This window comes from Prunus avium, chromosome 3 (assembly GCF_965620075.1).
Source record: "Prunus avium chromosome 3, drPruAviu1.hap1.1, whole genome shotgun sequence".
NCBI lineage: Eukaryota > Viridiplantae > Streptophyta > Magnoliopsida > Rosales > Rosaceae > Prunus > Prunus avium.
In genome coordinates this window covers 32,677,088-32,699,394 of record NC_142286.1, presented here as the reverse complement: position 1 = coordinate 32,699,394, position 22,307 = coordinate 32,677,088, and the positions used below count along the sequence as shown (strand labels likewise).

General features: G+C 37.5%; 4 protein-coding genes across 5 annotated transcripts; 1 reads left to right on the top strand and 3 right to left on the bottom strand.

Moving 5' to 3' along the window:
• Positions 1-867: 867 nt before the first annotated feature.
• Positions 868-4,087, bottom strand: LOC110749980 (indole-3-glycerol phosphate synthase, chloroplastic). The gene is made up of 8 exons (XM_021950212.2): positions 3,804-4,087; positions 3,453-3,695; positions 3,092-3,268; positions 2,301-2,375; positions 2,137-2,181; positions 1,872-2,036; positions 1,570-1,648; positions 868-1,320 (listed from the first exon to the last, which is right to left on the bottom strand). Exons 1-8 carry the CDS (start codon positions 3,945-3,947, stop codon positions 1,076-1,078), a joined length of 1,173 nt encoding a protein of 390 aa, XP_021805904.2. The 5' UTR covers positions 3,948-4,087; the 3' UTR covers positions 868-1,075.
• Positions 4,088-4,628: 541 nt separating this feature from the next.
• On the bottom strand, positions 4,629-8,452 carry LOC110749990 (Rubisco methyltransferase family protein). The gene is made up of 12 exons (XM_021950221.2): positions 8,053-8,452; positions 7,731-7,894; positions 7,525-7,608; positions 7,314-7,371; positions 6,891-6,944; positions 6,390-6,461; positions 6,219-6,299; positions 5,867-6,039; positions 5,615-5,717; positions 5,409-5,540; positions 5,165-5,287; positions 4,629-4,928 (listed from the first exon to the last, which is right to left on the bottom strand). Exons 1-12 carry the CDS (start codon positions 8,413-8,415, stop codon positions 4,842-4,844), a joined length of 1,494 nt encoding a protein of 497 aa, XP_021805913.1. The 5' UTR covers positions 8,416-8,452; the 3' UTR covers positions 4,629-4,841.
• Positions 8,453-13,976: 5,524 nt separating this feature from the next.
• On the top strand, positions 13,977-16,777 carry LOC110749947 (uncharacterized). The gene is made up of 6 exons (XM_088250226.1): positions 13,977-14,421; positions 15,075-15,220; positions 15,511-15,679; positions 15,854-15,952; positions 16,163-16,245; positions 16,345-16,777. The coding sequence occupies exons 1-6, from the start codon at positions 14,023-14,025 to the stop codon at positions 16,469-16,471; spliced, it is 1,023 nt and encodes a 340-aa protein (XP_088106352.1). The 5' UTR covers positions 13,977-14,022; the 3' UTR covers positions 16,472-16,777.
• A 135-nt stretch (positions 16,778-16,912) lies between these two features.
• Positions 16,913-22,113, bottom strand: LACS8 (AMP-dependent synthetase and ligase family protein). 2 transcript variants are annotated; one of them, XM_088250224.1, is made up of 12 exons: positions 21,993-22,113; positions 20,497-21,100; positions 20,304-20,384; positions 19,885-20,154; positions 19,386-19,517; positions 19,142-19,315; positions 18,809-19,038; positions 18,414-18,531; positions 17,921-18,052; positions 17,658-17,792; positions 17,344-17,550; positions 16,913-17,254 (listed from the first exon to the last, which is right to left on the bottom strand). In XM_088250224.1, the coding sequence occupies exons 2-12, from the start codon at positions 21,043-21,045 to the stop codon at positions 17,090-17,092; spliced, it is 2,193 nt and encodes a 730-aa protein (XP_088106350.1). In that variant the 5' UTR covers positions 21,046-21,100; positions 21,993-22,113; the 3' UTR covers positions 16,913-17,089. The 2 variants fall into 2 exon arrangements, with proteins under 2 accessions (XP_088106350.1, XP_088106351.1); XM_088250225.1 differs by lacking the exon at positions 21,993-22,113 and adding an exon at positions 21,722-21,759.
• Positions 22,114-22,307: the final 194 nt, after the last annotated feature.

The window sequence follows — 22,307 nt, the reverse complement described above, 5'->3', positions numbered from 1 at the left end:
AAAAGTCTTTGTTGCAACGTGATAATAATTGCCTTTTATTGAAGGAGGAAACTCTTTGGCGGCAATGATCTCAAGTGTCTTGGCTGCAGAAAGGTGATTGTAACACACGTTACTTCCACAATTATGCGAGGCAATGAGGTGGATGAAATCAAATTAATTGTGTGTTTTTTTTTTATGTCAATGGGGTTTGGAGGCAGAATGAAGAGGAGATTGGGGATACTTTCAACACTCTTGATTAAAAAAAAGGTAAACAGGGGAATGTGTAAAGATAAAGAGCTGAAAATGTGATATTTTGTTTTTCATTCAAGAAGTTAGTGGGTGCACATGTTACTCATTAAATGAAAAAGATAAAGCGGAGAAGGTGTAAAGATAAAGAGAGAAAGACGTTATTTTTTTTGTTGGAGTAAAAAAAAAATATAAAAGAGGAAACTGTAAAGATAAAAAATGGTTATCTTTTCTATATTTTTTAAAAGTTGGTGAAATTCACATGTCAGTTTTTTTTTATTTTTTTTTATTTTTAGGACCTTTCCTATTGAAAGAGGCGATAGCATACTAAACTCACATATGTCAGTCATTGAATGCAAAGAGATAAGCAAAATTGAAGGAATCTTATTGCTGTTACTCGAACAAACATGAAGCTACGTTTTTCTGCCGACAGGTCTACCAGTTTCTAGTGTCATTTAAGTCCAGTGACATTTAAGTGAGTCAAGTTTCTTTGGGTGGGACGAGAGACCTAAGAATCCCATACCTTGAGCGAACCAAATAAAATAGAAAAACTTTTTTTTCTTTTTCACTTGTTTCAGTTATTCCCTCATTTATTCTTTTTCCTATAAAACACACTTCTTACCAGAAATATCTTTTGGGGTGTAAATGTTATCTGAAATTGTCACTCAATTAGAATTGAATTACAAAAATCCTTCCGAGCAACAAAAACGAAATTGAGTTACAAAAACTCTCACTATCACAGTTCACAGGCAGTTGATGCATACAACTTATTCCACTTTACTCTGCTATGTAGATTGGATGCAGAGAGTAAGGAAATGTCTCTCGTTTGAACAAGTTCGGTGGAATCTCCCTAAACTGACTTTAAAGAAATGTCTTTACCAAAAAGTCCAGCTACTCCCTTCTCAGGGTCACTTTGTTTCACAATCGACTCTCCTACCAAAACCGCTTTAACACCAGCTTCTTGTACATAGGCAATATCATCAGGAGTGAATAGCCCGGATTCTCCTACCACAATTATGTCTCTTTTACGGATCTCTTCGCCACGCTTTCCTTCAAGAAGCTTCTTTGTGTTACTAATATCAACCTCAAATGTCTCTGCAGGCAAGCAAAACTAAGCTTATCATATTGCACACAAAATTCAAACAGGAAGAACGTTTCTGAAGACTTTAGAAAAGCTCTCACATGTTGCTTCAAAATGCTAGTTATCTTTATAGATATTGGTAACATTGGTCATTCAAAATATATACATAAAGATGATATGATTAGCAAACAGCCAAATTATAAAGTACGAGGAAATAGAAGTTTCCTAGCATATGCCAATTCAAAGAACTTAGGAAATTTTACCCAGATTGCGGTTGTTGATGCCTATAAACTCAACCTCCTCAATGCCAAGAACACGGTCCATTTCCCTCTCATCATGCACCTGCAACAATGTAACATAGTAGATGTTTTGGGGATTAGATTTCATTGACGATGTTGTAACTGAAGCATGACTCTGCATATGAAAGTAGCCCAGAATAGGACAGAAATTCAAGAATAGTAACTCATACAGACAAGGACATCTTTCCCACTTGAAACCTCACAACATTTCCACTCACAAAAAATAAAGTATAAAAAAGTACAAATGATGAAAGTACAACTCAAACCTCAACAAGGGTGGCCATGCCAAGCATCTTGCAGATCTTTGTCATGTATTTGATGTCAAGGTCAGGCAAAACAGCAGCAATCAAAAGAATTGCATCTGCACCTTTGGATCGAGCATAATAGATTTGCCAAGCCTCAATGATAAATTCTTTGCACAACAAAGGGCACTGCATATTTTGCTAGTGTTAAAAGAATAACTTATACCAATAGTAAATCCTAGCACGTGAACAATACTAGGAACTGAGGAACATTGCTTATGGAACAAACCTTTACTCCAGCATCTCTTATTGCCATCATATTGTCATAGCTTCCCTATATTGATTAACCGAAAGCAAGTGAGAAATGGCTAATAGTTTTACTTTTAAATATCATGACTTCCAAATAAAATCAATTAGCCTTGTAGGAGTATCAAAACAGACTGATTTGTTCACCTGAAAAAACTTTTCATCTGCCAAAACACTAAGACAAGCAGCTCCCCCTTTTTCATAAGCTTGGGCAATTTCCACCTATCATGAGAAATTATTAGAAGAATATGAACTAATGAGAAGATTTGGGGGAGAGAATGATTTTATCATACATACATACAAAAACAACATAGGCAGCTAATGCCCATTGGGGGTGGCTACCCCAACTCAAGTTTTATTTTCCCAAAAGATATGATTGTATTAGTGTGTAGAAAAGACACAGCACACAAGCACTGCCAATACTCTACACTACACTTATTGTTATGTAATCTTATCATTGGTTTAGTTATAAATTATCACTGGTATAAAAATGTTAATTTTATTGTTAATAACTGGCATAATAATTGATGTAACAAGCAGATGCGAACTGTTACATAACGTGATCACTGGTAAAAGAATGCAGCCCTTTTAGCATTACTTTTTTTAAATCTTATTATATAGTTCAAAGTCGCTCCCACTAAAGAAAATTTCTGGCTCCGTCCCTGCATACAAGCTTACATATATAATGCATTTGTCCCATTCCAACCATATGAGGAAGGCATTGGACTAGGAGGATGAAAAATATATCCTGATCGGTATCACAGAACAAGGTTTGGAAAGTGGCAAGTGATGCTTCCATTTCATTTCCAATGGTAACACCACCTCTATTCTGATGAGCATGAATTCATTATTTCAGCATACTGAATCTGGTACCACCAGGACAGGAATAGAAACAAACTTCCAAGCGCATGAATCACAATAAAGCGACGTAGACTTACCGGATCAAAATTTTCTCTCAGGACTCCTCTACTTGGAGAAGCCTTCTTCACTTCAGCTATTAAACCAGGCAGTCCAGTTCGTGAATTTGCTGCTCTAAGAGCTCCAACAAAATCCCTAACAGGAGGAGCATTATCAAGAGCTTTCTTCAAAGAATATAGAGGTTGCCTCTCCTTTAACTGAAACCAGCAGTCAAATCATGAATATCATTAGCAATATTCAAATTAACAACACATCCAATAACAAAATTTGACTAAATTACTCTGCTTTTTTTCCAATTGGATCTTTAAATCCTCCATTTTCTTGGGTTTTAAGTTTTTCTGACAACCCAATTCATCAAAAACATAAAGTTGATGAATTTACCTGTGCAACTTGAGTGTCTTTGTGCCAAATGATTTCCTCCAAAATATTTCGTGGAGTATTGCCCTCATTCTGCAAGCGAAACTCAAAGGGCCCAACATAGTGCAAAGGGGGTCCAGTTGGTGGTCTCCTTCTGATTCGGATGCCTTGGCTCGCAGCTACTTCGTTGTGGTACATGCTATTCTCCCATTCCTTGATTTTCAGCTCAATTTTCACAGGCTCAGGTTCGTCATTCTTAGACTCCGTCTAAGAACAAACAAACAAATTCAACGAAAATTCAAAATATCAATTCAATGTATTGCATTGTAAACACGAACATCTGCAAATAAACTAAGAAATTTAAAAATTAAGAACCTGTTGAGCTCGAACATTGGAGGAAGACGAAGATGGAAGAGAGAGCGAGTTCCCTCTACGCGGGTTCAAAGCTGTGCCGAGAATGGAGCTTCTGGGTCTGGAAGTAAAAGAAGGGACAGCCCGGAACGAAGCCAAACCCTCCATTATTCAATAAGGATTTGCAGACAAACAAGAAAGGGACTCTCGGCTGTGCGTCTTTTGGGCCTTTGGGTTTTTGGCGCTGAGACCGAGGCTGATACTGTGGCTGTGGCTGTGGCAGTGGGTAAAAAAACATATTTCCTGGTTAATTAGGAAAGCTTTGTACTTTGATTAGCATTTATGACTTGGGTTAGGAATTGGTTGATTGTGATTTGGGATTCTTCTATTTAGGGTGAATTTTCTATATCCATTTTTCCGTTTCTTTATTTTTCTTATTTGGCCGATCATTTCCTTCTATTTTTCTTCTGTCAAAAGAATATTATAACTAATCTAATGCACTGGAAGGGAAGGGACATTGAACTCGGATGCAAGGGGGCATGCATACTGCCTCGGCCAATGACACACATATGATATGCATTACTTTCCTTCTATTGGAGGATTAAATTTTTGTATTCATTTTATTTGGCTTACTGAATTAAAACAAAATAAAATAGGAGAAATTTTTTTTTTTTTCTTTGTTGGTGAAGTGAAAAGATTGATAAACGTAGCTTATCTTGATCATTATTTCCTCTGTATTATCATTGTATTACTATTTAATCAACAGCAGATAGACTTTGAGACCTGTTAGGAGACTTTATACACACCAGATGTAATTATCTATTTAATAAACCAGAAAACTCAAGGTCATAGCTTTCTTGTTCCCCTTTGATACTGCATGTAAATAGCATGCATCCTTTTGACCATGAACTCCTTCCAAACGATGGTTGTGTTGATAAAACTCAATTGACTTGCCTAAAGTCACATAGGAAGCCAGGATGTAAAATTGAGCTATAAGCTCATCAGAAAAATGGCTTAGAACTGTAAGCGCAGGTTTACATCACATCATACTTGAAACTCTTGTCACTTGAAAAACTTCCTGAACCCGTTGAAGATTGTTAGAGCTCTCAGTTCACCTCTTCTCATATCCCTCAATCTCCTTCTCAGTATCTGAAACCATGCATATCAGCAACATAAATAAAGACATTATAAAGCACAACAGCAAAGCATATGTCTCACCAAATACATGCAAAAACAAGTAAAGTTCGATTTTTTAAGTTCCTACTCTCATGAAACCTCAGGAACTACATGCACAGTGTTTATAGACTTCTATGTACCAAATGCAGCATGCTTCATGCTCTGGTTAGAATAATCAATCTATAGAATCGAAAGATCATTTTTCTTACGTATTGAGCACGAAATAGGATTCTCCGTTCACTGGTAGACAAGTCTACTGCTAGCTGTTTCAGAAACAACCTTCGGTTTAGTTGCTTCGGAGATGTCACATCCAAATCCATTGATCCACTTGCCTGTCAGCATAAATCGATTGTGACTTAAATGTTCAAGGTTCTTAGCTCCATCCTATCTAGAGTGCATAGAGTTGTGTTGTTATTGAAAGATGTAGAATTTTCTTATAAATTATTGGCTCACCTGTAAGAATTTGTTATACTTTGATATGCTAACTTCACAACTGTCCAATATGAACTGAAGCGCTTCTTCCTCTATTTCACTGTATCTTAAATCCTTCTTGGTGGTAGATTTGTTGGATGCTGCAGCAGCCATCTAAAATACAATCTTTCAGATAGGTTCTACAATATTGAAGATTTGATTAAAACTAGGAAGCTAAACTATCACACCTCTTCAAATTGTCCACTCATACTTGGAGGACTGACGGCTAAATAAGCATATGCCATTAGCTCCAATGGCCAACCAGTGACTTGTATAGGATAACATTGAGATCTGCTTGGAGAAAAATACAGTTTGGTGACTAGCAAGTATACTTCACACCGACCGCCAAAAAATTGACCATGTTCGTATGAGGTGCAAAAGAGAGCTTAAAAATGACTAAAGACTAAAAATATGATCTGTTAGAGCTATCAGGTACTCACGCTGATAGTCCATGCTTTCTCAAAGCTTCCAACTTCTCCCTATAACATTTGTCAGATTTTGAAATGGAAAGTGACAACTCAACAGAATCTCTAGGGTTGGTGCCCTCCCTTGGGACAAACCCATAGGATAACAGTAGCTCTCCATTAGATTTCTTGCCATAGGAAATAAAAACCTGCATTAAGTGATGAAAAGGAATCACTAGAGGTGTTGATGATTAAACACGTAACTAAGTAATGATTAACCTAAAAAGACATTGAATTAATGCTTTTCAATTATTTATTTTTTGGGTATGTCTTTGCAACTTCAATAATTGATTTATACCTACAGTTGTGAAAAAAGGCCATTGTTTACCTGCTCACCTGGCTCATATGACCCATCTGTTGAAAAGACAACTCCCTGTGATGATTTATCGTAATCCAAAAATGCGTCTACCTACACCAGTCAAATTAAGATGCACATAGTGAGTAAGATTTGTGAAGGTAATACTTCGGATCATGTTTACTGAAAGAGACTCAGACAAACCTCACAGCTATGGTTCAGCATATCTGCCCAAGGAACCAAGGCAACCTTTCCACCCAACGAGGGTAACCGAACCTGTGCTTATGAGAAAAAAGACGTTGAGGTCACATGTTTTACAAAACAATGTTGCCTTTTAGAGGAAATATCCAATATCAAATTTCAAGCAACGTGTTATTTCAGTACCAGCTGATACAGCACAAAAAGATAAAATGTGAGACAGTACCAAGGAAAAAAGAAGATATAGAATTTCTGAGAGATGGTGCTTGGACAACACAGGCAGATCAAGTCAATAATTCTAAACAAACATTTGAGGTATGCCTACTTCATGTCATAGTTTCTTCCTTTCCCACATGTTATTGATGATGGCATCATATCACATCACAATGTACTTTAACAACCATTCTCTTCACAAGGTCAAACAACTGGTACAATTTGACACCATTCTGTAGATTCAGAAACAAATTTAGCATGGCATTGTCATTATAAACAAAGTACTTCACTTACCAAGCGTGAGAAAAGAATTCCAAATGACCATTTGAAGGTTTCTATGTTGAATACCTGTTTATAATACAAGGAGAGAAGTCAAATAATCACACATGGGGCAAAATCAAAGATGACATGTGGTTAAAGTCCAACAGTAGCAAAGCATACATGCATTGAAGTTTAGAATGTGCACATTACGCTCAAAATGAAGGATAGTTACACTATGTGAAATGGAGATAAAAAAGTATGAGTAAATTTACAGAATCCAGATAACTGTATGCAGATCATTGATCGAAAACTGATCTGGCTCTTGAATTGAGCAATGTTAAAAAGCTCTCCACTAGTTATGACAGAATCAAGGAAGAGTGGTAGTAGGAGGTTGTTCCAGCAACATGTATACGTATGTGTGTATATATATGCAACTGGCCTATATAAGTTTAATACCTCTTCAGGAAATAAAGCAGGATACTTGGAGAATATTCTAAGGCTTAAATCATTGTATCTGCGCCAGAGATAGGAATAAATAGTCAGTTCAGCAATTACTAGATCATGAACTCACCACAACATTAAGTTGAGAATTGAAAATGCCAAAAGTTACAAATGACGGAACAACAAAGCTTTGAAGAAAATTATAATAGAAAATACAAGGCCATACGTTCCAACAACATTAGTAACTCTTTCAATTGCCCGTTGTCTAATTTGTGAAGCTTCCAAATACCGATCAAGTTCTTCGCGAGTCCTGAAATGATATATAAAGGCTGTAGAAAAAGCCTGAGAGTAGACTCTTCCCATAATAAATGATAGACTCATGAAAATTCCACCATTGGAACAAATCATGGAAAATAGATTCTTAATGCTTACCAATACAGAAGTGAATAAGGCTGTCTTGGTAAGGCAGAAATATAGTTGCTCCATCTAGAAGATTCAAGGGAACTTGCTTCACTAATCAGATAGGTTGCAAGAAATGGCCAGTCAGGCACACCATTTTGCTTCAACACCTTACCAGCCTCCCCACAAGTCCACTCCTAACATTTAAAACAAGACAAGCACAACAAACATCATAGATAGAGAAAAGCATTAGTGTCCAATACATAATCACTGGCAGCCAAATCATTTTATGAAAGTGAAATAAAGAAAAGGGCATTTGAGTAACTTTCAGAAAATTTTCCAGAGAAGATCTTACTGAGTCTGCAGTGATAAACAGAGAGGGAGGCACAAAGAGCAGCTTCTCCCCCTTCCTTATATTCTTCAAAGCAACCAGTCCTCTCTCCCCAATTTCCACTTTTTGCAGGGCCATTTTCTGGGGTGGAAGGCCCGAGTCAGTCAGCCATTTCTGCAGGGCAGAAGCGTTTTCCAAAGAATCACTTTCACAGCCCCATGGGATTTTCTGGGGCACTGTGGCTTTGGTGCTGTTACTTGTGGAGACTGTGCACTGAATTGGATTTCTGCGGAAATTCAATGGGAGTGACTGAAATATGGGACTTTTGTGTTGTGGATGGAAGCTGGGAATGAGAGTGGTCTGCAGAACTCTTGAAGCTTCAGCCATGGCTATCCAAAGCCAGAGAGTAAAATAATAAGTGCCTTATCTAAGGTTATACGTGGTTTGGTTTTGTGGTCGTTTTTCCAGTTGTAAAACGCACCGTTTGTGGGCTGTCTTGGTGTGAAATTGTATTTTACTCAAAATTAAAGGGAAATGGGTTAACTCTTGATTTGCCCCTGAATTTATACTTAACTTTCGATTTACCCCTTATCTTTTTTTTAAGAAAATTAAGAATATAAACTTTTTATTTTCGCTAATTTCTCCCCTACCATCTACATCCTCAACATTTCATCCAATTTTCTATTAAATCATTAAAATAAAATAAAAATTTATTTTTTTTGGAAAAAAGATGAAAAAAACCCTCCTCCTCTACCCGATGTTTCTGCCCAGGCCAATCAGCCCCACCCCCGACGCACCTCCTCCCAACTCCCTCTCTCTATCGTCGCCTTAGGCTTTAGGGTTTTGATCTTCTTTTTTGTTTTTCTTCCTTTTGTTCTCTACAAAGTATGTCTCCATTTCTCTTCTCTCTTCCCCCTTCTCTCTCTTCACAAACATCAGCACCACCCACCCACCCTTCACCCGCCCCCTCCTCTTTATGTCTCCCTCTTTCTTCGACATCCACAACCTCACATCCCAGAAAACCCAAACCGCCACCAAAAAAATATTATTCAAGATCAAAACCCTAAATAGCCACCCAAAAAATTTCAAGATCTTTATTATTAACCTCACCTTACTCCCCAGGAAATCCAAACAGCCACCCCAAAAAAACAATTTCAAGATCAAAATTCTAAACAGCCACCCAAAAAATCTCAAGATATTTATTATTAATTTTTGTTTTCCTCTTTGCAACCTTGGCAAGGGAGAGAGAGAGACACGAAAAGAGAGAAAGTGAGAGGGAGAAGGAGGAGGGGGTGGGCACATGGGGGAGAAGAGACAGAAGGGTGGAGGATGGTGATGTTGGTGGATGTCGAAGAGAAAGAAGGGTAAAGAGATCGAAGAGAGGGTGGTGATGTTGGTGGCTGTCAAACAGAGCGTGAATTTATCATTATTATTTCTATATTTTTATTTATTTATTATTTTTAATGTACGAAATGACCAATTTGCCTTTATATTTAACAGCAAATTGGATGAAATGTTGCGGATTTAGACGGCAGGGGGAAATTGGCGGAAAAAAAAAGGTTCATATCCTTAATTTTCTGAAGAAAAAAAAAAGAATTGTGGGTAAATCGAAAGTTAGGTACAATTAAAGATGAAATAGAAGAGTAAAATTCAAAGTTGCACTCATGATTCTGTGGGGAAAATTAGGGAAAGTATTAAGTATGTTAGAGGTTCACAAGGGAGGAAACATAAATTCTTAGATTGTGCTGCACAAGTTTCTTTAGATTGTAAAAGGGGCTTGCACCAAGATGCACCCACTAGAATGGAACTCCACATTTCTAATGATTGATACTGCACTTTATTATCAACGGGCATTTCTGCATTTGCAATTAAGTGATTCTAATTACAAGCATTCTCTCTCTGAAGTTGAGTGGCAAAAATTAGAATAACTCAACAAGTTTCTTAAGGTATTTTATTATGTAACTTGCTTGTTTTCTGGAACTAAATATACTACTACAAATCTGTATTTTCCTCAAGTGTTTGTGGTGGAAGATACTTTGAGAAAGGCTAAGATTGATTCAGATGATTTCATGAGATCTATGGCAACTCAAATGATGGAAAAAGTTTGATAAGTATTGGAAAGAGTATAGTTTGATCCTTGCAATTGCTGTAATATTGGATCTTAGATTCAAAATTCAGTTTGTGGAATTTTATTATAAAAGGTTATATGGTACAAACTCTCAAGAAATGGTCAAAGTTCGTGATATGTTGTGTTCTCTCTTTGATTTATACATGCAAAGCCATTCTAAGTCCAAATTAGTTTATGGTACATCAAGTACCTCAAATGGTGTTCGTTTTCATGTGGATGGCATGGTTTCAAAGGAATGCATGGATGTTATGAAGGTAAAAAAGCTATTTATTTTGTTCATAATACATCAAATTTTAGTTTATATTTGACTATGTGCTGATATCAATAATGTTGTTATATTATTATGAATTTAATACCTTTGAAAGTGAGGAGTCTATCACTTCTTCCCAAAAGTCACAGTTGCAATTATATTTGGATGAGCCTAAAGTAGACAAGAAGATAAATTTGAATGTTCTTGATTTTTGGAAGGCCAACCAATTTCGATATCCTGAACTATCTATTTTGCTCGTGATGTACTATCTATTCCAAATATCTATAGTCGCATCTGAGGCATCATTTAGTGTTGGTGGTAGAGTGCTTGATTAGTATCATAATGCTCTTAAACCTGAAAATGTTGAGGCACTAATTTGTACACGAGATTGGATATTTGGTGACCAAGGTATATTTCCCATCATCTTATTTATTGTATTTGTTTCTTTTTATCATCATCTAAAGTCTTATGGTTTGAATTGCAAAAAATCCCACTATGGCACCCAACTTGGAAGAATTGACTAAGGATATTAGTAAGATAGCCATAAATCCCTCCCAATCTGCTGCGTGCTCCAATACCATCATTGCTAGTGGCTGAATATTTGAGCTGGGAATGTGATTTTGTATTTTATGTTGTAATTTCATCAAAGTTTTTCGTTTTTGTTTTATTTGGATTTTAAAGTGACTTTGAGGTTTTTTAATTTCATTGTGATTTTGGAATGTTTGAACTGGAATGTTTTATTTGGAATGTTTGAGCTATGTTTGATTTGGCTGAATATTTGAGTTGGTTATTAGATTTGAAGCAGGTTATTAAACAGGTAGGTTACTTGTTTATGACCTAACCCAACCTGTTTAGTAAACGGGTTACATGGGTCATGTCATGTCAACCCATTTATAAACAGGTCGTGTTTGGGTTTGCAATTCTTGACACGATTAGTAAATGGGTCATGCACGAGTTGAGGTTTCTTGACACGTTTAAAAGTTTGACACGACACGACCCATTGCCAACGCTACTCACACCTAAACTCTCCAAAACCTTCCTCCCTCTCATCATCTCATTCTCCTCCACCATAACCACCAATCTTCCAATAGTTACTATTCATCTCAGGATACTATTCACCCAAAAACACTATTCATTCCAGAATCGATCCCTTTTTTTTTTTTTTTTTTTTTGTCAATGAGCTATATTCATTAATAGTGGGAAACATTACAAATTGAGAAAACTCAATTCAAAAGGCAGCCCAACACCAACAAATAAAGGCCCAAAGATACAAAACCAAATAAATAACATAAGCCCATAAACTATTAAACAAAGAAACCCTAGATCTAGAACACATGAGCAGCCGCACAGAGCATTCCAACAGCACCACCAGAGCAGATCCACCACCACCAAGGAGAAGTAACCGATACCAGGGGGTATCAAAGAGGCCGACAGAAGATGGGGGTGAGCAGGCCACCCGCGCGGAAGCGCTCCCATAATCCAAGAGTCAAGTGCAGTCTGCACTTTAATCGCAGCCACGGACCACCACACACCACCGAGGAAGAACAACGGGAGCGGCGGACACGGAACCGAGGAGCAAACGGTGAAGGTGGAGAACTGACAACCAGACGAAGCCGCTGGCCATGGATGGACGGCATCACAACAGAGAAGGGATGAGGAGAGGGTAGATGTAAGAAGTGGAGGGTGAAAAGTGAAGGTGGCTGGGGAAGAGAGGAGAGGGAGAGATGGGAGAATTAGGGTCGCACAGAGTGGGCTTAACTTAGGGAAAAACAGAAAAAAAACTAAAGGAAACCGAAGTGGAGGCAAGAAGCCCCAGATCTGAGACAAAGCTCAGGGGAAAAACACCCATTTCGGGTGGGGAGAGGCTAGGGACTCTCAAAATGAAGGAGGAGGAAGAGAGCTCTCAGAGAGCTCTCTGTGTCGCTTTCGCTTTAGTGGATCAACCAACCCACATATACTTTGTGAATCGATCCCCTTTGTCACTATAAATAGTTTCGTGCGACTTTCACTCATGGTTACTATTCACTCATGGTACTATTCATCACAGTATTTTACCGAGGTAATTTCCCTTACCTCGTCTTTTATTCCTTTTTAATTCCATATTTCCTTTCTAAAGTGTTATTTTGCCCAATTTAAAATTGTTAAATTAAATTAATCCTATTTTCTTAAATTGGGTTATTTTCTAAGTTATTCTTAAATTGGACCCCTATGCAACGTACTCTGCCTGTTTGAATTTTGATCAAAACATTCTAATGGACCCATATTTCCCATTTTCCTTGGACTATTATTAACGGACCCGATTATACCTATTTTCTATGGTCCAAATGTATGAACAATATTAGACTATTTAGACTTTAACTTTACCGTACCGTGAGTTGATCGCTTTTGGACCAGGGATGGAACATGAAGGACTTTTGGATTTTGGACCATATTACAATTACTTGAGACTTCAAGTATCTATGGATAATTATTGGAAAATATGAGGACCGATGACAATTTGGACAAAGTTAAAGGACCAAAGTGCAATTAAAATAAATATAAGGACCAAAGTAAAAATAAACACATGTGTAAGGACTTAAGTGAAAATAAGGAATTTTTAGTAACATTTTTAAATGTTAGACTAGGACTTAATTTCCCAGGCAATAGGAGGTTGTTCCAGAACGTATGTGTGTGTATACACATAAGCCTCAGTTCCAATATAAGTTTAATACCTCTTCAGGAAATAAAGCAGGATACTTGGAGAATTCCTAAACCGGAAATCATTGTATCTGCACCAGAGATAGGAAGAAATAGCCAATCCATTAGTTATAAGATCATCAAGTCACAAGAACATTATTATCAAGTTGAGAATAATTATTCTCAAAAAACTCAAATGAAGGAACAATCAGAGTTTGAAGAATATTCTACTCAAAAGTTCATTGCTGCCACAAGTCCACTCGCAACATTAAAAAACACACAAGCACAAACATCATAGGGAGAGAAAGAGTTGTGTTGTAGTGCCCAATTCCAATACAGGTGCACATAATTACTGGCTGCCAAATCCCTTTTCTAATTAAGAGAAAAAGAAACTGAGTAACTCTCCAACAAATTTTCTAAAGAAAATCTTACTGATTCTGCAGTGATCAAAAGTAAAAATATAAAAAAATAGGAGGCACAGCACAAGTCCTCTCTCCCCCTCTTCAAATTTGTGTATGGCTATTTTCTGGGGTGGAAGGCCTGACACAGTCAGCCATTTCTGCAAAGCAGAAGCGTTTTACAAGGAATCAATGTCACAGGCCCATGGATCTTCTGGGTCACTCTGTTTCGGGTGCTGTCACATGTGGAGACTAAACACTGAATGTGAGCGTTTGTGTTGTGAATGGAAACTGGGAATGAGAGTGGTTTGCAGAACTCTTGAAGCTTCAGCCATGGCTATCCAAAGCCAGAGTAAAAAGAAGTGCCTTATCTGTGGTTATTGGTTTGTGGTCGTTTTTGCAGTTATTAAAGGCGCGCTATGACCTTTCTTGTCATGGTCTGAAACTTTAAGACGACACCGTTTTGGTAGACTCAGCTCACTATTAAAAAGCTACAGCTTGAATTGGAATATCAAAATCCTATAATATTTCAATCTTCCAACATGTTGGCTAATGCCAACCTCATCTGCTGCAATTTCTCCACCTTCCCATCTCTTCCTCTCAAAAACCCAACTTTCAGAACTTCATTACAAACCCAAAACCTCAAACCCCGAATTTCACATTCCAAAACGACCTCAAAAGTTTCAATCTTTTCTGGAACCCACAATGGTAAAACTTCAATCTTTACATTTCAAAAGGGTCCTCTTCAAATTTGTCAGAGTACCTTAAATAGTCAGAAACCAGAAGACCCAGTTCTGAACGAGAGTGCTTCCTTGGAAAGTGAACTTGGTAAGAGTGAAAATGGTGCTGATGGAGGGAGCTGGACAACCTCAGTTTTGCTCTTTGTGTTGTGGGGTGCACTGCTGTACTATGTGTTCAATCTTGCTCCAGACCAGACCCCGGTATTGTAGAATTATGAATTTTTAATATATATATATATATATAATAAGTTCTTTTGTTTAGTATGATGGGTTTAGCATTTCATTTCTTTGCAACTTAATGAGCCAGAATTCGATCTGCTTTGTTGAAATAGTTGTAGCTAGGAGCAAAGACATTTCATTGCAATTTATGCTATTGTTGTTGTTCTACTTTTTTTTTTTTTTCTGTTGACTAAATTACCTTTAGAAGGCTTAATCTCTTGTATTGAGAGAATAATGTTCCAATCAGAAATGATTACTTATGTCCAAGACTCTATTAAAAGCAACAAGTGAAACTGTTCAAATGTTGTTGCTTTGGATTTGAGGAAGAATCCCTAGCTGAGGATGTTATTTATGATTTCATGGCTGGCTGTCCTTCCTAAGATGAATTATAGCTTCTGGTTCTCCTTCATTCTGCTGTCCTAAATCGTGAATATGGAAAAACCAATAATCCCTAGCTGGAGTAAATTTTTTATTTAATTATTTCTTTCTTCTAAGTAAACGGGTGTGAGACAGTGAGAGCACGTCCACAAACATTTGAAGTCCCTGTTATTCATTTGATCTTTGCAACGACTACAAAACAGGCTTTTCTATCATCTCACATTTCGTATTCTTAACGGATGGTCTAATTTTTTCAGTCACAGGACATGTATTTCTTAAAGAAACTCTTGAATTTGAAGGGAGATGATGGTTTCAGAATGAATGAAGTTCTCGTGTCCGTCTGGTACTTAATGGGTTTGTGGCCTTTGGTGTATAGCATGTTGCTGCTTCCAACAGGGAGAAGGTAATGTTATTTTCTTTGCTTCTCATTCAATTCTTTGATGATGTTATGTACTTCTTGTGCCCCCATTTTCCTTTTGTTTTGTGATTAGGATTCTAATTTCTGTTTGTAGTGTATCTGAGATGAATCTTGGATATTTCCACCCTTAATATATCCAGTATTTTCTTGGAGGAATTGCTACATCTCTTCTTTATATAATTGTATCTGCAGCTGTGGCAATGTTCTTTAAGTTTCCTGTCCATCAATATTTCACAATCGGATTTTATCTGAATTATCCATCCTTTTATTTGTAGCTCAAAAAGCAAAGTTCCTGTCTGGCCCTTCTTGATACTTTCATTCTTTGGTGGGGCTTATGCTCTTCTTCCCTATTTTGTGCTCTGGAGACCACCACCACCTCCTGTTGATGAAAGTGAGCTCACAAAATGGCCTCTCAACTTTCTTGAATCTAAATTAACTGCTTGGGTAAGAAACTTCTCACTTCTTCTTCATGCTTTTATGTTGTTTGTGATATATCAAAAGATTGATTTAAACATGCAGCTGTTATTGTTGCTGTACTAATGATAGCTGAATATAACGGCAGTAACATCGATTTTTCACTTTGTTTTGGAAAATGCAAGTAACTCCATTACACATCAGATATCACTTGCTGCGGGACTGGGCATCGTTATCTATGCAGGTCTAGCCGATGGGGCTGACTGGAAGGAATATTATCAGTACTTCAATGGAAGTAAATTTGTAAGTCACTCAACCATTAACACATATTTCACCGGAATTTCTTCAGTTTCTTATATTTGAAAAGGATGGCTATCATGCAACACATTGAACGTCTGCATTTTCCTATAACTTAGTTATGTGCTCAAGTGCTTCTTTTTCATCATTAGTAGTTCAATGCAAACATGTAAGACCTCACTAAAATGTACCACATTTGGGACCTTCATGATGCAGATCCATGTGATGAGCCTTGATTTCACTCTACTATCTGCATTTGCTCCATTCTGGGTCTACAACGATATGACATCCCGGAAATGGTGATTGTTTTGATGTTTATATTTCTCCTAAGTTTCTGTTCAAAATTCCTCTAGCAATAGTTATTGTGGCGCAATATTCACACACTTGATCTTTTGCAGGTTTGACAAAGGTTCTTGGCTTCTCTTTGTGTCATTGGTGCCACTCATAGGCCCTGCTCTGTATCTTGTCTTACGGCCATCACTATCAACAGAAGCTAATTCGCTGAGCCCTACCGATCCGAAATAGCACCATGAAGAAGATGGATGAAGCTTACTCTATAGGCAAGGAACGTATACAATCATTCAGAAACATTTTTAATGTTATCCCAGTTATACATACCACATTTAGCTTCTCATACAAGTGGAACTCAGATCTTTCTTCTGATGGGAGACTCATTAGATGCTTGAAGCTTGATGTAGCTTAACACATCGAAGAATTAGGATTTTCACATTGCTTTAGGTGCATGATGTACTTACCATTTAAACGACGTAGTTTGCTACCAACAATGTCCAAGTTTGAAGTATATTAAACTCATTTCCATTTTATACTTTTTATGATCATTGTAATTAGGCACCAAGAATCTTTTCAGTTATCTTAGGCAGCAGTTGTGCTCTAGCATATTATTCTTCCCAACTATCATGTGAAACATGCTTGCTCCCTCTTTCATGCCATTCAACCACATCAAACTAAAACTTAGAAGTAGCAGCTTTTTTTTATACAAGTGATATCGGAGTAGGGGGATCGAAACACATGATCTCAAGTGCAAAAGTAATAGCGTTGAAATTACTGAGATACTGAAAATTTTGGACCAACAAATATCAAAATATATAGCTCAACCGAGGGTAACACATTAACCATTCTTGTTCACGCATACAACTTCTGCAGCTCATTTTTGAACTTGGACTTGATCTGTTCCCTCTTAATCTTCATAGCAGCAGTAACCAATCCGGACTCGGGTGTCCATGGATCGGCCAGCAACTGAATCTTTGCAGGAGTTTCAAACTTGTCCAATTTTGCTGCCTTTGCTACCTGTACAAGATTTTTCATATTTAGATCGGACAAAAAGGCTCTCAACTCTCAGCAATCATCTAGTGGATATTGAGTAAAGATGAACAGACCTTGGAGAGGGATTGCTGAACCTCACTGACTGTTTCAGCTTTTCCACACAGCTCAGAAAAATCATTGTATTTGATGTCGGCTTCTTGGGCCCACTTCTCGAGGGCCTGACGTGCGGGGACAACTAAAGCAATGCAGTAGTTGTGGAAGGGATCTGCATATGCCATAATATTATCCACGTAATTACTTGATTGTAATGAAGCCTCAACCTGCAAGCAAGGCAGCGACCAATGTAATTAGCATCCCACAGAAAGTTACAGGGTGCTTTGTCTGACAACATAATTTACCAGAAATAATATATAAATTTTAAACGCACCTTTCCAAGGGAAATGTACTCTCCATGCTGGAGTTTAACGATATCCTTCTTCCTATCTATAATTTCAAGGCATCCATCAGGATGAAACATTCCAATATCACCCGTATAAAACCAGCGCATGCCCTTCTCATCAACCTGTAGCATGTAACGAGTCACCAATCATCAGTTCAGTGCCCCTATCTAGAGGCAGTGATGAATGAAGATCATGATGAAACACATGCACATACGCAGAAAAACGCATACAGGCTCATTAGAGAATTCACCTTATACACCTCATCAGTCTTTTCTTGATTCTTAAAGTAACCAGCAGTTACACTAAATCCCCCGACTACAATCTCCCCACGAGGCATAGGCTTGTCAGATGCCAAGTATCCTCCCTCTTTCCAAGAAACAAGCTGCATCATCAAATAAAAGACAACTTTAATATTCAACTCTAAATCCTACTCAGTATATCAAACACATATACCGCATAAATTCCTGATAAGATGTACAATATCACGTCTTCTTTTGTACAGTGAAACTTGCAGAAATTGAAACTAAGAGTCGGATATAAACATATATTCTCATACTCATAGGAAGTTGTCAATTAGGATTAATCATCTAAGAATAAAAAGGAAGACAGTACTCTCATAACAAAAGCTAGAATAACTGAATAATGTGCTGGGCATGACACTCAGATAATATCCTTTTAAAACATCCTGCTCTGGTCATAAATTTTCAGTGACCTTTTTCCAGAAAATAAGTAATTTAATACACCTTAATGTAGCCACAAGGAAGGGGTGGGCCAACACGGCCCACTGTTGTGTCATCCCACTCAGAAAATGTAGCTCCAGCAAATGTTTCTGTCAAGCCATATCCTTGCCCAATGGGAGCCCTGTTTAAAAACCATGGCATGCAAAATTAACTACATTGTACACATGATTAGAATCAACAGCACACTTGTGACAATATGAATTGTACAATGATAAACAAATAGGTACAGATACTACTCACAACACATTATAAGCACATAAGCACTTTCCACCCAGAAAATGCTTTTACCCTAATCAAATAGAGGGCTCACTTCAATTATTGGCATTAATCTCTATGAAGAAAAAAAGAGAGGTTATTTGTTCAACTATCTGGTTATCTCAAGATGAGAACGCACTTACCCCATGCAGATATTGATGAACCGCTGTGACTCAGCAGACAATGGAGCACCACCACAAAGCATAAAGCGAATGCGTCCTCCGAGTATTGAGCGTATCTTTGTGAAGACAATGGCATCCCACACCATCCTTTCCAAACCCCAAGCCCCAAACCAGCTTCCTTCTACAGCTGCCAGTCGCCGTCTAAATCCAAGGTTAAAAAGATTCTTTGCTAGCCCACCTTTCTCCTCAACCTACAATACTTCAAAGTGATTAGCCTAGAAAGGATCCTAAACCTATATGGTTGAATCACAGATGCTAAACAACCACATACAAGGTGAATAATATCCACTTCACCTTTTTCAGAACTCCATCTCGAACACGATCTAAAATAGCAGGAACTGCTGTCATGATGGTTGGCTTTAACATAGTTGCATCTCCCTTGGTTCCTTTCTTAATTTTATTTGAAGTGTCTGTGAAAGTCAATGCTGAACCATAACCAATTGAACAACCTGCAGCCAGCATCACAGACTGGACAACCACATCATAATTACAATTTAACAAATGTAAAGTAGTAATACAAATATTAAAACAAAGGTACCTCAGCAGCCAATTCGAAAACGTGAGCTAGGGGCAAATACGCCAAGTATACATCAGTGCTACCCAGACTTGGAACCACTGTCATAACAGCTGCAGTAGTGGCTACAATGTTCCCATGAGTTATCATGACTCCCTATATCATTATACACTAAAATCATTTAAAGGAAAATGAACAACATTGGGTAATAGAAAATAACTAGTCATGCTCCAATATTTTACAGTACATTATTCAACTAATGTTGATGAGAATGGGCACATGGCCAGATAGATAAGACTTTTGAATACTTGGAGAAGGATTTGCATACGAGTTCTTACATCATAATAAGTAGTTAAGTACTCAAGTTTCTAAACTATACTGTCTTTGGGAATCTGCAATCCAAAAGAAAGCAACATACTATTTTCTACAGATGGCCAAATGGACAGATTTACAAAATATGATTATTCTGGATCTCAAATAGCAAACAACAGATTTGCAATAAGGATCAGGAAGCGAAACAAACCTTTGGTAGACCTGTACTGCCACTTGTATACATGACAACAGCAATATCATTTTTGGAAGGTAACCTTGGATCAACCGTACTCTTCTGTCCAAGCTTCTCAACTTCAGAAAAGGATGCAACTTTCCAATTGCTCGTACTTCCAGATATGCTAGTATCTGAACTTCCCTCATCTTCAAAATAAATAACATTTTGAATAGTGTTTAGGCTTGAGCTTATTGCAGCCAGCTTTTTCAACTGCTTGGCATCACAGATCAATGTCGATACCTGGGTCTGTCAAAAAGCACCATATGAGGACCATCCACGTTCTCTGTTTCTTTTTTTATAGGTATACAGTGTAATTTTTATAATATAAATCACCCATATGTTCGTGGGTTAAATAAACTCATGAAGAACGGGAAAGCAGTGATTTTATCACCAACCTCATTGAGGGAGTGAATTAGGGCGTCCTCTCCTAGTGAAGAATAAATAGTAACAACAGTAATATTGTGCCGGAAGCATCCCTGGAATCCAAAACCAACTATTTTTAGAACTGCCTGTGCACTCACAACTTCATAGACAAAAATAAAAGAAACGACAACAGACACCACAAGGCAGGCATTAAAAAAAATTGACCTGAAAGGCTATCAACCACTCTGCGCAGGTATCTGAAAAAATTGCAGCACGGCTATCCACATTATGACCTAGATTAACAAGCCCAGATGCAAAGTTGCAAGCACGATCAAACACTTCTCCGTAAGTTTGCCATTCATAATCTCCCAGGTGAAGCTTCTCAAACTTCCTTCCATCGCTGGCTGTGACAAATTCCCTTCCAATAAACTTCCTTGTCCCAAGAAATTGATTCTGTGAATACTTTTTACAGGATAGCTCAAACAGGGCTGCCACAGTTGTGGCTCCTTTCTGAGGAACTTCAATCAACTCAGTTACCCGAGCATTGCGCATTGCGTAACCTGCCTCGCCACCAACTTCCGCTGGAACTCCCCTTTGCTTCCCCCTTTTCTTTCCCGTGAAAATAGTGGACAGCAAGACAGGTATAAGCACGGCAACAATAACAGCACCAACAATGCCATATGTCCCATAGCCTTTCAGAACGGTCAACTGATCTCCAACAACCAAATCGTCTTGCGCAGGTGAGTTAAACAAAACATCTTCAGAATTCTCCATCACTGAATGTTTATTAAAATGAATTTACTCCTTCCTGAATAGACCAAATTGTTACCTAAAATAGATGACACTGTTAAATAAGGAAATCATTTTTAATGTTCGAAACAATTGCAGTGTCTAATCTTTAGTATAACTACAGTTATGTGTAGAACTAACATATGCACATACACTACATGAAAAAAAATTAAATCAGACAATGAAAAAAAAAATTAGGAAATGCTAGCATGTGAAGTATAACATCATCGTCAATGAAATTTGATAAGTTTCATCACAATTCTGTGACTTTCAGGTTACGAAATATCAAACAGAATTCAGATTTCAAACAACTTCCAGCTTTGAAACGCATCTTATTCTGTAGAAAATAAAAATAAAAACTGAACGCATTCTTCATGATCAAACTAAGGAAATAAATGGATTCTTCATTAACGAACAACACTTCTGGGAAAATGAATATCTGACTAGACGATGATCATGCTTCTAATTTCAACCAAAAAAACTTAGAACTTCTGAGAGCAACACCACCACTAATCGAAACCCAGATGAGATGTCAGAACATTTCAATCGTTAGGTAGGATCAGTCAGAGAGTTATCACAAACAATGAAATTCTCAAAACAGAAAAGCAAATACAACACAAACCCCATGCCGCAAAACTTTTGGGTTCGATCAAATACTCACTCGTCGCACATGATGAAGACGAACAGCCACCACACTATAAGCTAACACAAGGAACAAATTTGAATGTGAAACATCAAACAGAAACTCCAATTACCACCAAATCCATAAAAGACTATGAAATTGTTATTCATCAACAAGAAAAAATCAACCTTGCAACAAAATTAAAAAAAAAAGTCTTATAAGAAAACACCACCAATCACAAATAACACACAGTGATCATCACCATAAGAAAATAGCATAAAAACAAGGGTGGGTTTGCCGAAAAATTCACCTCTCTGAGTTCAAAGCCAGCGAATCCTTGGATGATATAAAAAAGGCTCGATATTTGAGCTTGAAAAAGCAAGAGCAAAGCATATGAAGGTGGCAGCAAGACCAAGGTTGGGGATGCATTTACGTATATACCCCCAGATATATTAACAAACTATTGAAAACGACATGTCTGATAGGGCCAGTTTGGCATTGATGTGCTGTGAAAATAATTGCTGTCAGATTTGTTGTGAAAGAAATCAACTGTGAGATAAAACAGTTTGGCTTTTGGTAAACTTTTTTTTAAAAGTGTTGTTGGTATTGATTTCCACATAATCAA